This window comes from Phallusia mammillata, chromosome 8 (assembly GCF_965637545.1).
Source record: "Phallusia mammillata chromosome 8, kaPhaMamm4.hap1.1, whole genome shotgun sequence".
NCBI classification, from domain to species: Eukaryota; Metazoa; Chordata; class Ascidiacea; order Phlebobranchia; family Ascidiidae; genus Phallusia; species Phallusia mammillata.
Genome location: NC_137259.1, coordinates 12,963,112 through 12,985,682, shown reverse-complemented (window position 1 = coordinate 12,985,682; position 22,571 = coordinate 12,963,112). Strand labels below are relative to the sequence as shown.

At 38.1% G+C, this 22,571-nt stretch overlaps 2 protein-coding genes and 1 long non-coding RNA gene across 5 annotated transcripts; all 3 read right to left on the bottom strand.

Annotated features, from left to right (window-relative positions):
- Positions 1-13: 13 nt before the first annotated feature.
- LOC145205698 (plasminogen-like) lies at positions 14-17,374 on the bottom strand. 2 transcript variants are annotated; one of them, XM_080078441.1, is made up of 20 exons: positions 15,889-17,374; positions 14,686-15,825; positions 13,194-13,313; positions 12,900-12,996; positions 10,765-10,844; positions 10,224-10,400; positions 9,708-9,804; positions 8,551-8,681; positions 7,749-7,913; positions 7,187-7,616; positions 6,781-6,911; positions 5,944-6,076; positions 5,453-5,589; positions 4,838-4,954; positions 4,262-4,382; positions 3,584-3,731; positions 2,836-2,959; positions 2,224-2,357; positions 668-775; positions 14-181 (listed from the first exon to the last, which is right to left on the bottom strand). In XM_080078441.1, the coding sequence occupies exons 2-20, from the start codon at positions 14,744-14,746 to the stop codon at positions 140-142; spliced, it is 2,553 nt and encodes an 850-aa protein (XP_079934567.1). In that variant the 5' UTR covers positions 14,747-15,825; positions 15,889-17,374; the 3' UTR covers positions 14-139. The 2 variants fall into 2 exon arrangements, with proteins under 2 accessions (XP_079934567.1, XP_079934566.1); XM_080078440.1 differs by having other exon boundaries at positions 14,686-17,374.
- A 937-nt stretch (positions 17,375-18,311) lies between these two features.
- LOC145205718 (uncharacterized) lies at positions 18,312-19,264 on the bottom strand. Of its 2 annotated transcripts, XR_013853704.1 has the most exons (3): positions 19,138-19,264; positions 18,691-18,792; positions 18,312-18,422 (listed from the first exon to the last, which is right to left on the bottom strand). It is a non-coding gene; the product is annotated as an uncharacterized LOC145205718 (long non-coding RNA). The 2 variants fall into 2 exon arrangements; XR_013853703.1 differs by lacking the exon at positions 19,138-19,264 and having other exon boundaries at positions 18,691-18,856.
- A 263-nt stretch (positions 19,265-19,527) lies between these two features.
- On the bottom strand, positions 19,528-21,710 carry LOC145205715 (uncharacterized). The gene is made up of 3 exons (XM_080078465.1): positions 21,512-21,710; positions 21,032-21,163; positions 19,528-19,920 (listed from the first exon to the last, which is right to left on the bottom strand). Exons 1-3 carry the CDS (start codon positions 21,661-21,663, stop codon positions 19,677-19,679), a joined length of 528 nt encoding a protein of 175 aa, XP_079934591.1. The 5' UTR covers positions 21,664-21,710; the 3' UTR covers positions 19,528-19,676.
- Between the last annotated feature and the right edge of the window lie 861 nt (positions 21,711-22,571).

Genomic DNA, 22,571 nt, shown 5'->3' with positions numbered 1-22,571 from the left:
CAAAACCCAAGGCTCCTGTAAATATGTGTATTACACGCCACCACACAAAGTGAGTTATTACTTATTAACCACAAACAATACAGATTACAAATGAAGTCGATTAAATTCCACTTGTTGAACGCCAGGATTTATTGAAGAGTTAGTTAATATGTTGATCTATCCAGGGTCTAAGCAAAGCAACCTGTTTTCAAGAAGAAAGTGTTAGCTTACATCAGTGGTTCCCAAACTTTTTCATATTTTTTTCAAACGGTCCCTTTGCCATTATTTCGAGGGCTCGCGGTCCTTAAGCCTAAATGTGTATTTCATAAAAACGAAAGTTGATTGCAGGATCTTACCCAGTTATGCAAAATTGCGCATAAAATCATTTAAAGACAGCATGTGACATCACAGACAGGACAAAAAACATTACGATTGTGCGCGAACAATTGCATTTTGATAGTTGCATGCAATAAAGGCCATTGTTTAGCAATGGAGACAGTCGATTCTCAATTCTACTTTGATTTTAAACTTATTTAGAGGCACAAACTGACGCCAAATGAGATTATAGAATTACTTCAACCGCTTCGCGGTCCCCCAAAATTGCCTCACGGACCCCTAAGGGACCGCGGACCCCAGTTTATGAACCGCTGGCTTACATCGAGGTGAGATTATAATTTTTTGTTCTTACGTTTGTGTAAACTCCTGGGTTGTCTTTTTGGGCACAACCGTGGCCCCATGAAACGACCCCCAATAGCCAGTAGTGAGTAAGACTGACCAAAGGTCCTCCACTGTCACCCTAAACAGAAACGCCTTGTTAAAAATTAGTACTATTGTTAGTTTTTAAAACAACAAAAACTTATACATAAGAATGTCTCATTGTACGTAGATGCCAAATGATACTTTGCATGTTGTAAAAACGCTTAGTGTGAAATTGTGCATGCATGCATTGGTACACGTAATAAGAAAACTGTGAATAAGATTTAGGTATTAAAATAACATTGATTGCATGAAAATATATTGGTCTTAATCAGCGGTTCTCAAACTTTTTAGTTATTTTTTCAAAACGGTCCCTTTGCCATTATTTCGTGGGCTCGCGGTCCTAAAGCCTGAATGTGTATTTCAGAAAAACGAAAATTGATTGCAGGATTTTAGCTAGTTATCCATATTGCGCATAATAATGACCCAAAGACTGCTTGTGACATCACAGACATAACAAAAAAAAACATTACGATTGTGCGCGAACAATGGCATTTTTTTAATTTGTTATGTAATAAAGGCTATTGTTTAGCAATGGAGGCAGTCGATTCTCAAATCTACTTTGATTTAAACTTATTAGGGGCACAGACTGACGCCGAATAAGATTATAGAAGAACTTCAACCTTTTCGCGGTCCCTCCAAAATTGCCTCACGGACCCCTAAAGGACCGCGGACCCCAGTTTGAGAACCGCTGTGCTAAATATAAACAAAATTAACATGCTTTTTACTTAAACGTCATTTTGTTGTTTTGTTTATTTTTATCCTTGCCTGGCAGGCAACGTCTGAATACTCTGGTAATAAATCCGGTTGAATCACTTTTTAGTTGCTTTTTTGACGTAGGAAGATAGTAATTTAGTTAAACCCATCCACTTGGAAACAAATGCCGCTCAAGTTTCTCTCTCAGAGAAATACAATAGTGACAGCGACAGAATTAGAACCTACAATCTTGCGAAAAGATTGCATTCTTTTACGGACATGTAATGAGATTCGTACTTGTGTCTAGTGCAGGGGTCACCAAACTGGGGTCCGCCGTCCTTTAGGGCTCCGTGAGGCAATTTTGGGGGGACCGCGAAGCGCTTGAAGTAATTCTATAATCTTATTTGGGGTCAGTTTGTGCCACTAAATAAGTTTAAATGAAAGTAGAATTGAGAATCGACTGTCGCCATTGCTAAACAATGGCCTTTGTTGAATGACAACTATCACAAATGCAATTGTTCGCGCACAATTGTAATGTTTTTGTCCTGTTTATGATGTCATACGCTGTCTTTGGATGATTGTTATGCGCAACTTTGCATAACTAGCTAAAATCCTGCAATCAACTTTCGTTTTTATGAAATACACATTTAGGCTTAAGGACCGCGAGCCCTCGAAATAATGGCAAAGGGACCGTTTTAAAAAAAAATAAGAAAAAGTTTGGGAACCACTGGTCTAGTGTAATACACCATCGTTTTTCAATAAGAATATAATATAGTTCAAATCAAGCAATACCCCACAGGAATCTTTACCACCCTCTTCAAAGCCTGCGCAAATCATTCGGTCTGTGATTTCTCCGGGATAATCCATTTTGCATTTGTCGTGGTTGATCATTGGTACAAACACTTGTTGGAGAATATCGGGAAATACTGAAGCAATTTTATGTCGTTGTTTTATAGTTTTACAAAATTTCGAAAGCATTCAAAATAAATAAAATTACTGGGCGTTTTAGATTTAAAACGTGTCAACTATGTCGTATTTGAATCCACCTACCTAACATGTATAGGCAAAGAGGGCAATATTGTGACGTTATGTGCTTTTTACCAAGCGAATTAAACTGAACTAATTTAGAAATGTTGTTAAAATGCTTTGGTGTCTCAATTACATATAGGGGGAATAACAGTTAAAACGAGTCAAGCGTTATGGTTCAAATGGTTAGGTGTAAAAGTTGCTATTTTGCATCACATAGGCTCCGACAGCTCTTCTGGTTTGTTCTCAAAGCAAAATATTTAAGTCCTACGGAGTATTTTAGAGTTGAATTAAACAACAAGCTTCAAAATAACTCTGAAAAAGCGCAGAGCCAAATTAGTACGTATACAATCGCAAAACAACAAGTATTCGACTTACGCACTAAATTGCTTCCCCAGCCACTAACAAGAACCAGCTCGCCAACGTTGTAGTCATGCGAGGCAGAGTATGGCGGCAGACAGATTGGTTTCACAAAAGAGTTCTGTTGGATTGTTGCAGTGGTCTGAAAAACGGCAATTTGATTTAAAAATTATAACAGGACAACACCTTTAATGCAGTTAAAAAAACAGGTTGCAAGAAATGGAACAATGCATTTTTTTCACGGGGTTCGAACCAAAGACGCTTCCGGGGACGAATCTCGATCAGGAATTTTATTTTTGTGTGTAGGTCAGGCGCGCCAAACCATTCGGCCCAAAACTGGGCAACATGCATAGTATACCTAACACCAAATCGTCAACCGCTGCCAGTCATACAAGATTTCGGTTGATTGCAACATTCGTCGTTTTAACGCATGCAAATACGATGTACGGAATATTCGATTGTAGTAGTGATGTACCGAATATTCGGATTTATTTTGAATATTCGGACGAAGTTAGCCATTTGTACTAATATTCGGTTTCGGCAGAATATTTTGTTGCGATTCGGCCGAATCTCAAACGTATATTTTGTGCCTTTGAGTACCACACAATCTTTCAAACTAAGCTATAAAGATTATAGTTCTGCCCTGCAATATACAAAATATATTAGCAATTCATTCACAGACAGCAACCAGAAAACCGCTTTTTACACGACTTTTTGGTTAAATCACAAATTATGACACTTTATAGGCATCTTGGAATATTCTAACCTTCATCACAGCAATGTCGTAATCAAGGGTGAACGAATTGTAGTTTTCGTGAGCCACAAAAGTTTCGACCTCGTGTTTCTTTTCATTTGTCTCCACAATAGAGGAACTGTGACTTCCAACAACTATAAGATACTCGGCAGATGTATCTCTAAGAAGACAAAAAGTTTAAAAGTTCTTTTTTCGAAGGGGAAAATCCATTACCACCGTACTCACGGCAGATCCACATTTAGCTAAAATTCGATAGATGGCACAAAGAGCACAAATACCTACAATATTTACAACGCTATATCTCCAAAATGCTGACGGTTAGGACTATTAGGGTTAAAGTAAGGTGTTGTTATTAAAGATTCAATAAAACTAACTTTAGAACTTATAAGTTATAGTTCCAATATATATGTTTTCCAAAAACTTACTTCCCTACCCTACCCTACCCCTTCTTTAGCTAAACTAATTATTTAGCTCTTTGCGTCACCTATCGAAAATTACGAAATATAGGTCTGCTGTGAGGTGTTGTGTTAGGAGCTCTACTTTTAGGATGGAGGTGGGCGTATAAAGTATTTTTATCAACAAATCACGTAATAATTAACCGGCGTGGCACAGTTACGATGTACAAATAGCATAGTGGGAAAGTAATTTTTATTCAACAAAAAAAGTTAGGCTGAGAAACCTTTCACTTACACAAGGCAATGTGCTGCAGTGACAATCCATCTTTCTGACACAATAGATCCACCACATTGCATGAATCCGTTCTTGCGCACATCAACCATCCATGGAATGCTTCCTTTATTGGCAGCTTGACCTAATACCAAAGTTCTAGCTTATGATCCCCGCTTTCAAACAAATGAAATTTGAAAAACTACGAGCCACACTAAAATTAATAAAGGCAACCAATCTAAAAATGTGAATCTTGTCTGTCGAAACGTAATTTTTACAATGATATTTGACGTATCACTTATAACTCGTTTTTCTTTTTTACTTGCGTGCTTAAAAGCAGAGGTTTTTAATCGAAGAAAAAATAGACTAGAATAAAACTTGATGCTGTTTTAACAAAAATTTTAAAGCAAAATCTTTATTTCTGTAAAAAGGAATCGGTTTAAAAATCTTAAAAGTTTTTGAAATTAACCGAAGAGGTAATCTAGACTCTAGAGAACAAAAAACACTGCTTTAAAGATTCTGCAAATTCGGCTGTGTTGTGGTCATAGAAAAATGATACACTATATTGCAAAGAAACGATCTTGTTAGTTTTGCTCTTACCGCCGACAATTCTTCCCGGTTCCGATCCCTGTGCTATAGGTATGTCGGGATAACCACACTCATGGTTTGGAGGCTCTTGACTCGGTGTAACGGTATATGGTGTCACAGTGGGTGGAGCTGAATATGTAGAAAAATATATCAAAGTCAAAACTTAAAAACAGTTATGGGCTTAGGTTCGGTTTCATAATACTAATAACAAAAAAAATTTGTTCATAACTCTAACCCAGCCTTACTGTTAGTTTAAATAACTGCACTCTTTACGCCGAGAGTTTCGAGATATGTCCATAGCTCCGTTGTGAGTCTACAGTTTGTTTTACCGAGCAACTTAACTTAAAAGTTTTTGGTTAATTGAGTTACTTGTCAAATAGTCTGGAACAACTTAGCTTGATTTTGTACTTATCTTCACCAGCTGGAAGATTAATTCTGTTAAACAAAGCCTCAAAATTTGGTAAAATTGTGGCCAAAAAGGCTATTTTGCTTTTTTGTTGTCTTGCTTGAAAATGCTGCTGTTGGTATGTCCCTTGTGCCAATGTGATTCATTCAACGAAACCCGAATTATAATTCGCCTACAGGCGTGAAGTTTATGAAAACCGAAACAAATGAGCGCATTCGTACCATCACAAACCGGGATGGTGCAGTATTCCCACACGAAGTTTGAGTTTGTACTGAAACACCATGGTTTGGTAGCACTATCCGGTGCCCGACAGTAATTGTGATGACCCAATCCCCCGTTTGGATAAGAATAGGAATGGCTGCGTACAAAACAAAATCTTAAAATACCTGGTTTAAACTGGAGAGCAAATGAAACCCAAAAATTTAACGTAAAATATTATGAACTAAACAATAAGCAATTTTCACAAGAAAACGGTATTATTCGACTATGCAAGTTTTATGTAAGAGGTCGTCACACATAAATGCTAAAGTATTAAGATCCACTCCAACTTGTCGACATTTTTAGAAATAGCTAACGATTTTCTGAACCTTGCAATTTAAATTACAATGTGCACTTTCAAACTACAAATCTGTACAAAGTTCAAAATAAAGAATTAGAAATCAGTATTAAATTCTCTAAAATGATTTAAATATTTTTAGCTTTCCGTACGTACAAAGTGTGGGCGTTGGGTGAATTTGCATCCCAAAACTGGCAAGCAAAACCACTGGTCGTAACGCTTGTTGTGCCACGGTAGTCGATAGCTGCCATAGATACATAGCAGGTTTCTGAAGGGTCGAAGCCAGTATCTGTGGAAAAGTGCATTGTCAGATATTTTCATGTCACGCCCATTTAAGACAATGGACTTGGTGGGCCAAAAAACACATGCAAATTTGACGCAAAACCTGAGGACTTTATTAGAAGAGACCGCTACTGCAAAAACGTTAAGTGACCATCGACGTGGATACAACAAATATACGAAAGGTATCTTTCATATAGTTTTCAGCGAAAGTTAACATGATACAGTTAACCTCGGTTAATCCGGACACGTTGGAATCAAACAACTATGTCCGGATTAGGCGAAGTGGGATAGTTAATGCCTTACAACAGTAGTTCTCAAACTGTGCGTCGCCCTGGTGCGTCGTTTCAATTTTCCATGGGCGTCGCAGAATAGTTCCGTTTCGTGGCTTTTTATTGTTGTATCAATAAATACAGCTTTAATAATAAGTTTCCTCATTAACTTTTATTTGCTGGTGCGGCGCAAGTCCAGAAAACTTTTCCAGAGGAGTCGCAAAGTTTGAGGACCACTGCCTTACAACATCACAAACCATTTTTTTTACGTCAATTTTTGTCTGAATTAGGCAAAGATCCGGATTAACCGAATCCGGTTTAACCTAGGTATACTGTATGTGCATGACTTATCCCAAAAACAGAAAAAAAAAACTCAGATTTAGAAGAAGAAAACATGTTTAACGAAAGTGTGAGCATGAACGAAACATTGTAATAAGATTACCTGACGGACATTCTGGAACATCGCAGTAGTCCCAGTATTGCGAAGAAGAACTCGTTATGCACCAAGCCCACTTGTCACTGTCAGGATTGCGACAATAGTTGCTCACAAGATTTCCATTCGGGTAGTTTTCTCTACAATATTGTGTGAAAATCGTGTAAAAATTCGAAAAAACAATCCGTTACTATATTTTATCTGTTTCTTAAAAAGAAGTACAGCTTTTTTGTAGTTTTATTAACAGCAATTTAAGAAAGCTGGCGTTTTATACGCTTGTTTAAAAGTATACTTTAAATTTAAGCATTTTTTAAAAGGTAAAAATAGGTAAGTTGCACATTACCAATGAAAAAAAATTATGGTTATGGTTGTTGAATTGAAAATCAATGTATACTTTAGTAAAATATAGACTCACGGAGTGTAAATATGGTTCCAAGGCGAACTAGCGCTCCATTCTTGACACTCAATTCCTTGGACAGTGTGGCTTATTGTTCCGATATAATTTGTTGGGTTTGGGTTGGATATGCATGTTAAACCATCTGTGAATGGTTCCTCAGTGGTCGTTGGCTGTATGGTTGTTGGTGGCATGGTGGTTGTTGTTGGTGGCATGGTGGTAGTTGTTGGTGGCATGGTGGTTGTTGTTGGTGGCATGGTGGTTGTTGTTGGTGGCATGGTGGTTGTTGTTGGTGGCATAGTGGTTGTTGGTGGCATGGTGATTGTGGTTGGTGACATGGTGGTTGTTGTTGGTGGCATGGTGGTTGTTGTTGGTGGCATAGTGGTCGTTGTTGGCATAATGGTTGTTGTAGGTGGTGTCGTTGGTTGCGGTGTAGTGACTGGCGGCTCAGCTGTTTGACAACAAAAACAAAATTTATGTGCTTCTGCTAGATAAGACCTTTTTCACTTTCTTTTTGCAAATTCTTTTTCAAGTGAACTAAATCGTGCAGACTAAAACGTTTAGGTAATTGTTGTGTACTTACGTGTTGGACATGCGTTTGTGGAGCACTCCTGCATGTCAATCACACTGCCCACACATTGGTCCATATCGACGGTACCACCATTGCACTTACGCGTTCTGTATCTCATGCCGGAACCACAAGACACCGTGCATTCCGACCAGCCGGTCCATCTTCTCCAAGTCGCGCCTTAAAAACAGCCAAATTTGTTATGCTCTGTATGTGGTGCCGACATTAGTCACAAACAAATTCGACGTTCTAACTGAAATACATGTCCCACAAAACTAAAATGCACTCATGCCATTGTGGAGTCTTAGAGCAGTGGTGCACATGGCAGCGACGAAAAGTTTAAGTGGCCGCTGCATGGATTTTTAAAACTGATCTGGAAAAGTTTTTGGGGCTTGAAAGGTATACCAGGTATAGACATACGCGTGAGATTTTTTGTCGGTTTGTTATGTAAACAATGGGTAATAAAAAAGCAACAAAAAGCGTAAAAAATGTATGTAACCTATAATAATCAGCTAATAAGTTGGTTAAATTTAAGGATAAATTACGACATTAAAGTGGACTTGGGTCAAAGTAGAATATTGAAAAAGAAATTCAAGGGTGTGAATTATAACAAAAAAAATCATATATACACTGGTAGCCGTTGCAGCAATACGGATCTACAACGCGGCTGCCAATAGCTAAAACGTTGTGCATCTCTGGCTTAACAAGTTACTACCCAAAACAAACTTGTATGTTGTATGACTTTAGTATCATCTATACCCAAAGGCAAGTGCTTTTTAAATCTAAATGTCAAAATACCACAAAATGACCAACTTACTGCAAATTTCCACGTCACAAAGTCTTTGAGTTTGGAAATTGTTCTGAAAGCACCAAGGCCCGCTTAAGGTTTTATTCGGGTTTCGACAAAACCTGTTTCTCAAGTCGTATTCAGGATAGTCTGCACGCTTACTACAAAAACAAACGGGTTGTTGTTGAGGTTTTTTGTTGCGTTGTCATTTCTAACGTTGTGTTATAATTAGGTGCTCATTTCGAACCTTGTATTCCTATAACGCAGTAACATTCCTAAAATTTTAATTAAGTCATGCTAAAGCACCGTAATTCTTAATCTGGCGTAATTTTGAGGAAGGTTAATGACCTTCTGATGCCTTATACATGCGTGTTCAGTTCAATCATTCTATTTTACTTGCGTTTGCCAATACAACAGCTGAAAGAATACAATGGTTTTGGTGGTTTTGATCCACTGCTTTTGTAACAAGCATTTGAACTAAACCAAAACTAATCACAATGTTTGGGGTTGATGAGAAAAAATGTAACTTTTATTTCATACATAAGATCTTGATATTTAACTTGAAGCATTTGGCGCATAAATTGACCTTTAGGTGTGCTAAGTATAGAGTTGTAAATCATGTGCGGATTCGGTTCAAGTTCGGGCTAGAGATTTAATAAAACCGGCTTGATTCGAGCCTGCCTTAACACTTGGCACATTTATACCAACATTCACGCTTTTTTTGTTTTAAAAAATACCGGGTTTGGGCAGTGCTGGATTAAGGGTCTGCTGGGCTGTAGGCACATTCTATAAGTGGCCCGAAAATCACGGTTGCCAACTAAAAAAATAGAATTATCAGTGTTGCCAAATCATTGTCACAAAGATCGTTGTTGTAAAGTGCCTGGATTTTTGACTGGCCTGTAGGCACGTGCCTACTTTGCCTAATGGTTAATCCGGCACTGGGTTGGGTCGATGTTAAGATCTGTATTTTCGGATTCGGGCCCCAATTCCAGACCAGCTTTGTTATGTATAAAACGTATTCTGCGTTGAAGTAGGGAATGGTTACATGACAAAACCAAAGGTTAAAATGAACATTTCCACCAACACTGCGATGGATAAAAAATTTTTACCCGAACCCGAACCCGACCCGACTTACAATACTGTCAAAGATTAAGAATATATCATGCAATAATAACTCTTGTACTTACAAACTTGATCTCCTCCAAGGTAGGCATGTGACGCCGTTGTTTCCTATTTTGAGAGTCCCGCGGTATCTCCAAGGATAATTGTGGTCGTAACAACCCTCTGCAAGATAGGTATCACACATACGGGTTTTAATCGTTTTGATGTAAATCAGTTCATGCAAAAATAATTATTAAATGTGCAAGCCAGAAATATTGAGCTGGTTAAAGTTTATTCAAATTAATTAAAACTGCAATACAAATGGGTTAATGTAAAAATAGACCACCCATCGGCTAGAAATTACCAATACACTTGTGATAAAACTGGCTATAATTCTGCATCTCGCTGCAAGTAAATTGGCAACCTATTATTTGTTAACTGAAATTTTCGTATTATTAAAGTATACTTAGGGACAACTATTCCCCGAGACAAAAGATCGTGTGAATAAAACAATTAAAAAATTTGAGAACCGCTAAACTAAACTAAACATCCGAAAACCTAAAACATAGTTTACAATTTTCTGTCAATTAAACTTCGCTTACCGTATCGGCATGGCGATGCAACTTCACACGTTCTTTCTCTTAAGACTGTGGCGCCTCTAGCACACGCGTCATGTCCAAGCACTCCCCGAACACACCGACGTACTCTATACTGCTTTCCAACACCACAAGAAGTACTGCACGTCGACCAAGCGCTGTATCTTGACCATGTTGCTGCCACTTTTCAAATACAAAAGCAATGGTTTAAAATCTTGTTAACTTGCGCAACACTAAGGAACTTTTTTTTGCGAAGCACAGTTTGGCAACAAAAACACACGGATGTTAATGCCGAGTGTATAAAGGCGATTTTAATGGCTGTAAAGATCATAATGTGGTTATAGCGTTATAATACTTACCCACATTTCGTCATCAGGCCTTTAAATACGAGATGGTTAGGCAAAACCAAACATTGCACACTGTGCAATTTTTACCATGAACAATTGTACACGGGGTATATATTAATTTAAGCTTATAACTAATCAATACAATATAGCTATAGTTATCATTTTAGGCAAAATAAAAATGTTGTGGTTTGAAGCCTTACCTCCTGAACACGTTGTTTCTGCGCAAGTCATTGCCTCGTAGTAATCACCAATACATTGTCCACTTTGGCATTGACGAGTTCTGAAACAAATAGTTTAAAATCTGCGTCCAGATTTATCTTCAAACTGTTTTAATTGGGGCACGTTGTTTACAACGTGGAAAAATTTACCCCTGGTGCATTTCGTTTTTAGAGACGTGCCTCACACTTTCTTTTAATAATTCCTCCCATGTCGTTGCCTTTCGCAACATTTAAGCTGCAATTTCTGGTGCTTTTGCGAACCAAAGAAAGCCGTCAGGGTTCAACTAATTCAGGGGTTCTTAACCAGGGGTACGTGTACCCCTTGGGGGTACGAAGCACCAAAGCAGGGGGTACGGCATGCAGGGTGAAATTATCCGCTATTTAGTCATATTTGTCAATAATGCGTACCAAGTTACTTTGTTATATATCTAGAACGGCTTAATTTTGTACTACTTGCATACTGTTTTAATGCATGCATTCAACACGCAAGTTATAAATACACTGAGTTTAATTCCTATTATTACAATTTTATTTACTTCCGTCGGCCATTTAAACAGGGGGTACGAGAAAATTTTATGAAAGCTCAAAGGGTACGAGCGCTAAAAAGGTTAAGAAACACTGAACTAATTGATCAGTGTATTTCGAGCACGAGACTTGTGTGTTTCTTGTTTCATTTTTTCATTGTTGTAAGCCTCTTTTTCTGGTGTTTCGAGCCCTAATGAGGACCACATGTATTGGTGGTTCTTTCTCAGCTGTCGTACTGATCACTTATACTGAATTCGGTGTTGTGCAGTAATTTTGCCAATACACTAGTTTTTATCTGGTGCTTTTTGGTTAAGACAGCAGTGCTCAAACTCGTCTAAACAAAGGTTTTGCTAGCCGTTAGTGCTGTGTTTACCTAGCCCAGCGGTTCTCAAACTGGGGTCCGCGGTCCTTTAATTTAGTGGTTTCTCGCGACCCATGGCCATGCTATTTCAGTTGTATTTTGTCTGTTAATTATAGGAAAGCTTTTTGAAAATTACTACGCCAGTTTAGCAAATCAATAACCTTATAACGAGCAAACACTGTTGTTTTTTACGACCAAACATTTCCATTTAGCCCGAACTTGGAGCTGAATGGAAGCAATATAAGCCAGACAACGCTCAACTGTGAGCTAACACATCACTTTATGACGTCACAAACAGTTTTAACCATTATCACCACAAGTTGAAGTTATTATTGGGCCATAATTTAAAACCCTTGGAAATATAAAAACAACGCTACGAGGCGTCAAAAAGTAGATGCTCTAATTGTCACTAAAACAAGCGACCCAACAGAATGTTCAGGCGACCCAACTTAGGGTCGCGACCCATAGGTTGGGAAACACTGCTTTAGAGGTCCGTGAGGCAATTTTGGGGTGACCGCGAAAAGGTTGAAGTAATTCTATAGTCTCATTGGCGTCAGTTTGTGCCACTAAATAAGTTTAAATCAAAGTAGAATTAAGAATCGACTGTCTCCATTGCTAAGCAATAGCCGTTATTGCATGACAACTAACAAAAATGTAATTGTTCGTGCACAATCGTAATGTTTTTTTTTGTTATGTCTGTGATGTCATATGCTGTCTTTCGATCATTATTGTGCGCAATTTTGCAAAACTATAGCTAAACTCCTGCAATCAACTTTCGTTTTTCTGAAATACACATTCAGACTTAAGGACCGCGAGCCTTCGAAAAAATGGCATAGGGAACGTTTTGAAAAAATAATGAAAAAGTTTGAGAACCACTGAGCTAGTCGTTAGTGCTGTGTTCGAAAGCTTTTGACAGCTGTTTAATTGGGCGCCAATGTTTTTGATAGCATTAGGAAATGTGCTTTGCATTTAGAAATATGTTATTGGTATAGGTTACCATCGTACCAGGTCGGAATGCGGAAATCAAATAGGCATCAATAGGCACTTGATTAATCACCAGAATTTACGACGGAAGCACAACACAATAGATTTACAGCGGTGTACGCAATAACATGTAGGTGTACAAGATTTGGCGGGGACATGAAAAATGTAAAGGTTTTTTTTAAAGACCTCTTAACAATTCTTTTCTTAAGTAATGTTAGTATTGCGCTAGAATACAACTACAATTTACCTGTATTTGAACCCAAAATTACATGTTTTGGAACATTCACCGAATTCTGTCCAACTCCCCCATACTCCAGTTTTAGCTTGTGGGCCTTTTTTGGAATCTATTTATTAAAAGTAAATACCACCTTAAAAATCGGTGTTCAACGAAATTCTATAATAGTTCGCGTCTTGCAACGCTTCATGCAGATTGTAACAGTTTACAGTCTTGCATCTGTGACCTTTCATCATGTTATGTGCCATAGGCATTTCGAACACATACATATGAATGTTCAAATACGGATTGTTTGGTTTTACTTACCGATAATCATTGGAGGTTTATGGTAGCACTGACAAGCATAGCAGCCAAAATGATCCCTTACTTCAACACACAAAGGTGGTTTGCATGGTTTTCGATACGGGCAACCCTTGTCTGAATAATCTGCCAAAAGTAGCACTTTAAAATGTTGGAAATAATGAAAATATGTTCGAACTAAAACAAGACCAACTGCCCTTGTTGTTTACTTTGTACTACGCCGTAAACAAGTCTAATGCTTATATTTAATTGCGGAAACTTTACCACCAATAATAGCAGCGACAAAAAGATGTAGGCTGGCGGGGTGGCATCGCCACCTTGGGTTTGTAAAGCACGGTGGCGGCCACCGTGGATATTTTAGTTTATTTGTAGCAGTATCGTACGAAACATCGTAAAATCTAAAGAAATTCGGGAACAATTTTGCTTTTAAACAAGCATGCCGGCATGACAGCAACAAAACGGGTCGAAACTGCAACCTGTTTTGGTTAGTGCTTTGTTAATGACCTCAAACACAAAAAAGGTATGGCTATTATTGTGTAAAATGAGATTTGACCGTAATAAATGGTTATTTTCGGTCAGGGGTGTCCAACCCATGGTCCGCGGGCCTCATGTGGCCCGCAGGAAGGTTTTGAATGGCCCGCGCGGTATTTTTTTAAATGACTTATATTATGAACTTTAGCGCCTGCGCAATTTATGGCGATCTTACATTCCGAGGATTGGCATTTATTGTTTGCTTTATTTCTTTGTTAATAAAGTAATACACAACTGTTCAAGTTACTTTTATTCCATCACAATGCACATTGTTACGCATCACAATTTTTGCATTGTTACGTCACAATCTTACTCTTGCTTTAAGAGTCGGTCAGTAATATTTCTTGCTTCATTGCATCTGATATCAAACACTCGCCCAAAACGCATTTAGCGGTGAAGTATCTACCGCACTCTGCAGTGATATCGATTATGCCAAATAAGAAACAAAAAGCAAGTAGCGCTAACAGAATGTTCTAAGAAAAGTGGACATGTGGACAGCAATTTCTAAGATTACAAATTAGCAGTACAAAAATTAACACTCAAGTGGCCCGCGCAGTCATTCGTAAACCGCACGTGGCCCTTTGGCCAAAAAGGTTGGACACCACTGTTTTAGGTGATACAAGGGCAACAACTTGACGAAACATTTTCTAAACGTTGCTTAACCAATAATAACGTTAAAGAAAGTGTTTCAAATAAACATTAGTTTAAAAAATATTTTTTTGACGCACGTTGCATTCTTTTGTTTAGTTTATTGTGCTTTGAGTTGAAGCTCGTGTGTTTACACGCATTAGTGACGTCACAAAAAGCGACGTCATAATTTACGTCCGCCCCCTTGCATTTTTGTAAAACTCTGCGCCTATGGTTTTACCATGACTGATTGTTTGCATTACTATTTCATTGTTGCTTGCCGAAAACAAATACCAGGTCACACATGAAAATATAGTGCGAAATCTAAAAAAATACTCACATTCTGACAACGATCCTTCAACAAAGATTGCTAAGAGGACAATTGCACACAATGGCCTCATGTTCTTAAACTCTGTCTTACAATTAAAAAATTCCTTTCCCAGACTTGCTGAAAAAAGACTCTGACAAAAAATTGCAAAATCATTGGACCTGCGCTTCTAAGTCACCAGCAGCGGCTTATAATTGTCTCGAACGGTACCAACGCTCTTAACTGCTAGTTTTCAAATTTCACCTTTAAATTCCTATTTAAGTTTTGAAGCTCAAACTTCTGCTTTTTAAATGATTTAGTCGAAGGTACACTAAAAAAAGTGCCAAAAAGCAAACTATGCAATAAAACAAAGCCCTCCTTGACAGCTTGATTATGTTTCCTTTTATCTGTTGTTTGAGGTAATAATCAATGGATGAACTACCCAAACGTGTACGATGTTGACTGTACTGAGATCTACGGTCCTTAAAGATCAAAACAGGCTTCGCAACCGTTCGCCAGTCATCTTTAAGAAGGCCGCACACGTACAGAGGATCCAAAACAAAACAGCAAACTTGTAAGGCACTTGTTTCATGACTGTTAACCTGCAAATCTGGTTGTTGCATGACACTAAACACCAAAGCTGCCCTAGCGCGTGCAGTTTTGGCGTATATGCATTGCGTTTTGTTTTAGAACAACATGACTGTAACACAGTACAGGAATTCATCGAGACAAACAATACCCATTGTTAAATCTGGGACAGCATACGTTGCGTCATCGCTTTACCAAATAAAGCCTGCACATTTAACCACTCAGTAACTGATTTTATTTTCAATAAAAATGCATGACGTTTATCTCGCATTAAGGATCAAACCAAGAGTTACGGAACATGAAAGTAAAAAAAACGTTGTTGTCGATGCGTCAAAATTGCCGACATAGAAATTTTACACCACGATAAATGTACAAGTTGGCAGCAATTAAAAATGTTACAAAACCTTAAAATACTGCACTGTATGAAAAATTTAAAACAACGAAAAACGCTTTTATATTTGATTGGTTGTGTTTCACACCCAATTAACTCGATAAGGAAGGAACACGAAAAATAAGTAGAAGAAGAAGAAGAACATGAAATGTGTTATTCTTTCCCTTTGACTATGGAACCGTGGTGACTTGACCCTGAAAAATTAACAACATTCTAATTTCTGAAATAAGCTATTGCTGCCAGGCATAATGTATGACCAAGTATTGCTCAACCAGCAGTTTTATTGTAAACAATCGACGTTTCGACGTCCTATACAAGACGCCTTCATCAGGATAATGACATAACCTGCAGGACAACTTCCTTTTTAAAGCGACAAAATGCAAAACACACACATGTAAAACAGCGATAACAAGATCGCGCGGCTGCAAACTCGCACCACCATAGCGATAAAACAAGCTCAGTGTTGCAAAAGCGACCGATAATTTATCGGCATTAGAACATCTGTTTTAACGTTCATTGTGTTTTAACACCAGGGTTAACAGATATAATCCGTCGTATGTTGACCGATTTTGGTGTATCGGTTGGGGTCAAACCAGCAAACACCCTACGTCAGATGCTGTCGCACCCAAAAGACCCTCTAGATCAGGGGTGGGGAACCTACTTAGTATCGCGGGCCGCATGAATTGCACAACATTTTCGGGCGGGCCAAATATATTTTTTTTATTTTCAAAATCCATGTAAAATACCCGAAGCACACAAGTGGTTTTATGTTTCATCGCTTCAGATTTGCCTTTTTCTTTGCTGTTACATGTTTGCAACTAATAAGGCATGCTGCAAGTTTATCACTTATTTCGACTAAAAAGTAATAGTTTGTCCATTCTTTCTGGAACACCCTAGCTCCATTATACCGATCTGTCTTTTTTCCAAGGATACATTTTTAATAACACTATAAGGATCCACGCTAATAGCTCAAACCATTTTAAAACTAACACCACATGGCAAATGATTTGTTACTGCAAGGAGAGGAAATCGAGTGACTGTTACGTCGCAAATATAGCAAGTGTGACAAAAATTTTTGTACATAAGCATTTTATTGTTTTTTATGCTATGTTGTATACTGTACTTTAACAAAATTATTACGGGGCCACATCAAAAAGACAAGCGGGCCAAATGTGACCCGCGGGCCGCAGGTTCCCCACCCATGCTCTAGATGCTACAACTAGGGGTGTGGTGTATGCTATACCGTGCGGGGAGTGTGACGAAATATACATCGGTGAGACTGGTAGAAGTCTAAATACGCGCCGGAAGGAGCACGAAAGGGATGTGTGCAAGAATGATGCGAAGAAATCAGCGTTGGCAAACCATGCAACGACTCACCACCACAGCATTAATTTTTCTGCTGCTCAGGTGTTGGTGAAGGAAACTGATTACCACTAGCGAAGTTTCCTAGAGTCCTGGAACATCCATTCACGCGCCAACACAATGAACGTTAAAAACAGATGTTCTAATGCCGATAAATTATCGGTCGCTTTTACACCACTGAGCTTGTTTTATCGCTACGGTGGTGCGAGTTTGCAGCCGCGCGATCTTGTTATCGCTGTTTTACATGTGTGTGTTTTGCATTTTGTCGCTTTAAAAAGGAAGTTGTCCTGCAGGTTATGTCATTATCCTGATGAAGGCGTCTTGTATAGGACGTCGAAACGTCGATTGTTTACAATAAAACTGCTGGATGAGCAATACTTGGTCATTCTAATTTCTGTTTGCAATGTCGATTTTGTGATGCGGTTTGTGTGAACAAAAATCTAAAAGTTTAAGATTGTGAGCGGCGTCACTAACCTTTGGCAACCCGTGTTCCTGTAGCCTTTACGCACATGATTTCTATTGCAGCTCTTAAACCCCCCAAGTGGCGCATGAGCAGGAAGGGACAGATTATGCAGTAGACCAGGGCAAGGGAAAGTAAAACGAACGATACTGTGGTAGATATAGGAGTGGATGACACAATGTCAACCAGGAGAACAACCTGAAACGTAGCTCAATGACTAAGCAAAGCCTTGGAAAAAAATAAACCTACTTCTTTATCTATCTGTGCGCACATGCGTACACATGAACATAGCAACTTACCATTGTCGGTAGAGTGCAAACGACAAACACCGCCACAAGAATACAAAGTTCTTTCGTTGCTGAACGCGACCAGGCGTACAGAGTGAGTTTTTTTCGCCACGCGGTTTCGCTGCTATCAGAATTAACTTGGTTGCCTGCAAAAATGTGTTTCAGTGTGTAATGGGACTTTTGAATGATTCAGTCTATCTAGCTCTTGGTTGTAAATTGTTAATTTGCTTTAGCGCCATCAGCAGTCTTACCATCTTCGGAGCATACGTGTTCGTCGTTAGAGACCGGGATATGACTTTGTTGTATCGTACAGTCTCCGTTCTCGTCAATGTTAAATGACTGTCGGAAAAATTGAAATAATCGTTAAAGCAAAGCCCACCGTTACACGTCCTGTATTGTGCGCAAAGTTCGAACTCCACCACTTGCTAGATTTTTAGGCCTTCTTATTGCTGCATTATTGCATTGGAATACTTGAAATATAACTGGCTAAAAGCCCTTAGACCTGGCGTACTGTGATTTTACAGCGCCTTTAGGTCTATAGTATAGTGAGGTAACTGTCATATTTCTTTCCGTACAAAATACCGAATCGTAGGTTACCGTGTTTGCTTCAGCACTTGGCTTTGGAGCTGTCAGTGCATTTGCTAAAACATTCTTTCGTTGGCGTCGTCGCTTGGCGGTCATGCTAAAACAAATAAATTTTAATAAAGTGGCGTATGAGTGCGACTTTCAGGAAATCCTTCACGAAAGTAATTGTTGCTGCATGCTGTTGGTTAATGAACATTCGTGCATTAAGCTAGGTAATGAACATTCGTGCATTAAGCTAACATTCGTGCATTAAGCTAAGATAAGATATTGGGTAAAAACATTAAGTAAATATGAGTTTGCTTCAATAGATTCTGAAATCCATTTAAGTTTAGCTTATAGGATTACCAAGACAAAATGTAACTTACGTCAAGGTACGGAAGATGAGCACAAGTAACATTATGAGTTCCAGTATCCAAATTATCACCAAAAAACTCATGTAGGTGTTGGTCATCGGCGTCCACAGCCGGCTGAAAAATCATTTATATTCGTTTTAGGTTTTTGTATTGACATTTTTAAACTAGAAGCAGTAGTTCCAAAACGGCACACACCAATTGTTCAGGTGAAAGCAAAATTCGTATTTTTCATTTGAGCTTTATAGAGCGATGCTTTGTTTGTTTCTGATCAACTAAGTTTAAGTTACATAAGTCGATACAAGAATGTATGACAAAAATTGTTATCGGCAAGTCTGGTAAAACTCGACTAAAAGAAATTATAGAGGTAAGAGTAAAAACAAGCCATTGTAATGTTAAAGTACTGACATACTGCTGGATAAATAGTACAAAGTACAAGTTATTTTAAACGCCCAATCTTACCTGCATGTTTGAAGTGAGGAAGAAAATTGAAGATTTTTCATTCTGTAACAACCTTGGGTGCAATGACAGATCTCACTACAGTTCCAACCGAGTGTTGCAGCCAATGCGAACAATAAAGGCACAATCCAAACAACTAGACATGAAAGACATAAAAGTGGGTAAATGAGTAATGTCAGGCGATAGTCAAAATAACTACTATTTATGGGGATGCTTTTTCGACAAAACTAAGTTATAATCTTCTGTGTAAGTAAATTGAAATCTAGCATGTTGTGTTTAATTGTTGCCAAAATCACCAAAAGAAAATAAACAAGTCGCCAACACAACATTCAGCAAAGTAACACATCAATTTATTGCTGCATTTAAAAAAAATGTTGACATTTTTTACAGCTAATTAAAAAAGGTTTGGCAGCCTGAACATAATGCGTATATATTATATGTCGCAAACATTTCGACACTCGTTGCTGTCACATTAGAGCAAAAAGCACGATTTACTAGCAATTTTTTCTCGTCTATATTGTTCCTGATCTAAATTTACATGGTCAATCTAGTACCTGAGTTTGTACGGAAAACTGACCTGCAACTAGCACTAACGCTTTGTAGCGTTGGAAACGAACCGAACTCATGGCCCCTTGTTTCCCTCCAGTTTTCGATTTTGCGATGATGTGCGCACCGTCTCGAATGGCTAAAATCAAAATTCCGATGTTGCCAATCATAATCAGGTACAAGGCTGGAAGAATTGCTTTTCGGAATGTCCACCATTGTCTGAGAGCAGCGCTCGCATTTCTGTTGAAAGTTTCAAAACCTAATGTAATTTTCAGTGCTGCAGGTTGCTTTTAAAGTGTACATCCAGTCGCGCAGCTATCTTGTATTAAGATGCACTTAATTTATATGTCATGTCTTTGTTGAATTTGCCAAGTTTGTGCAACAGTAACTTTTTTCTTAAAAAAAAGCAACGAAGCATATTTGGTTGACCGATTCGAAAATCGATACGAAACCGTTCATGGAAAAATGTCAAGCAATTTTTCATGAGATGTTTTTGTTAAAATTGACGTAGGCTATATTTTTGTAATCAACAGCAAAATGCATACAAATATGCTACATAGAATAATTTCATTTCTAATTCTTATATTCTAAGGACACTAACCAAACACCAAAATGACAATTCTAAAACATATAGGCCCAATAAAACAAAGTCGAAGCCCAAAGGTAAAATATGTTACTAATTGGCGCAAACGACCCTACAAACGTATGGGATATGACAACAATGACAGATTAATGAACATGCATGCAGTATGACCGTTGTTAATGGGGAAACGCAAATTGTTTTGGACCAGCACTGTTCACAACGTATTGTTCTTCCACCGAAAGCAGGAAGTGTGTAATATATTCATGACGATCAGTTGCTGTTTTTTATGACAACAAACTTTGATTCATCAATCACGCACCAAAACTGCTGCCAAACTTTTCCGGTTATCATAGCTATAGTGACCCACTTTTACCTAGGTTACTTGATAAAAGCTGCTGTTAAAATACGGTTTTCAAAAGACGTGCGTAAGCCAGTGGTTTATAAACTTTTTGGTGTAGCTTCCCACTAAGTCAATCAACAATCTCGAATTTGTCCCTCTGTTATTTTTATGGTATTGTTTTGTGCTGCCGTATTTTAGCAATAATGGCCATATTCGATTGACAAAACTTAGCATTAAAGCCAAATAATCGGATGTATGACTTTGGATCTTAGAGTAAAAATTAAAACAACAATTTAGGTACCATTGACTAATATATTTCCCCTACTCATGTATACAATTTCCCATGCATGTATATAAACAACTAGTAAAAACGACTGTGGCGAAAGTTACACACCAAGAACGCACAGATTTACACAAAATTTACTTACGGAGCTAGTGGTTTTCCTTCAATCCCAGACGGAACCACAGTCATTTGATAAAGGGCCAAAAGTCCATAAACTGCATTTGCAACCAATGTGCTCGACACATATATGTAGACATTCTTTTGTCGGAGTTTAGATCTGAAATGGTTTTCATAGGAAATCATTAATGGCATAAACACTATAACGTTATTTTAACATCCACGGTTTGCTAACTAAGTTACTAAGCTCTCAGGACAACTACGAAGCGTTCAAACCTGTACTGAGCCGTAAGAAAAATATGCACCAACATGCAGTTTGTTACATTTTTTCTGGTAGTATTAATAAACCAAAATCACCACACGAATTCTTTCATAATTGTCAGCTTTATTTTGCTATCTCTAAACATTACTGACAAAATCTTAGAAATAGTCACCACGCCATGTCAAATTGTCGTCGGTTTGTTTCCACTCAAATATTTCCAATTAAAATTCAATGTTTTTTACAAACCTGTAGTTAATGACAGCCACAGTCATTATCATATTCACCAGCACGACAAGAACGGGAATTACAATCAGACCAACAAGGGGTTGGTTTTGTTCGCATCCCGTTGTGAAGTTCGGACCTCCAGTAAACGACGTAGGGGTAAAATTTGTGTTCATTTTCACGTTTTTAGAAAACTATTCAACACAATCTACACAAAACAGAAACAATAGTATTTCAAAGTTTGCACAATTTTAGATCTGTCGTTTTTTGGTATAACAAGAAATCAGTTTTTAGCATGTCTAAGTCATAGTATTTTTAGTATTTTTATACTACTGCATACACGAGTGTACAAAAATACTATCAATATGCGTGACCTATGGGTGCGAAAAACTCCTGTGCAACGTTTTCAGGCAACAATAGTATTCAGTGTTAAAACGTCCGTCAAACATAATCCGCACAAAGCATCCGCATATCTGCACCACACCTGAGTTTTTCTACGAAAGCCGTAACCAATACGTTAAAACCTGACTTCCCTCTAGTAGCCACTAATATCCGTTGCTATGTGTAAGTTTAGCTGTTGCATTGCTTACACAAAAATCCCGTGGTTCAATATACATCATCTACACTGTATATAACAAACATTGCTGTGAAAGGAGGGCCGTGCAGTATGGATTTTTGTATTTTTCTGCGACCTAAAAAAGATTATATCTGTAAATAATACATGCTGCGCTCAACATGGGCTTTTGTACGGTTCAGTCGAGACGCGACAATTAAGTTTAATTTACACCAAAACTCGTTAGCGATTTACCACAAAAAACGGTCTCCCCTTAGTCGAACTCTTTACACTCGTTTGATCTTAAGATAGCAAATAAACTCACTTATATGGATCTAACCGAACTCCAGTCATTCAGTTTATTGGCTCCTGCTCAGTGATTTGATTGGTAATTATCACAGCTTGGCAAGACAGCTTGGCAAGTATATATATACAAAGCAGTTCCTGGAACGCTTGCAGTGAAACCGTGGTCGCCATTCAAGCATTACGTATTTATAGTGTCAAGATTGAATATACATGTAGCTACAATTG

Bases quoted from the DNA above. Each gene is read 5' to 3' on its own strand.
- LOC145205715 (XM_080078465.1), bottom strand. From the start codon at position 21,663: ATGAACACAAATTTTACCCCTACGTCGTTTACTGGAGGTCCGAACTTC. The intron at 21,164-21,511 runs GTTTGTAAAAAA...AAACCATTTCAG, and splicing joins GTGGCTGTCATTAACTACAG to ATCTAAACTCCGACAAAAGA. The intron at 19,921-21,031 runs GTAAGTAAATTT...AACTTTCAACAG, and splicing joins GAAGGAAAACCACTAGCTCC to AAATGCGAGCGCTGCTCTCA.
- LOC145205698 (XM_080078440.1), bottom strand. From the start codon at position 14,746: ATGAGGCCATTGTGTGCAATTGTCCTCTTAGCAATCTTTGTTGAAGGA. The intron at 13,314-14,685 runs GTGAGTATTTTT...TACTTTTGGCAG, and splicing joins TGAAGGATCGTTGTCAGAAT to ATTATTCAGACAAGGGTTGC. The intron at 10,401-10,764 runs GTAAGGCTTCAA...GTATTTGAAAAG, and splicing joins AGAAACAACGTGTTCAGGAG to TGGCAGCAACATGGTCAAGA.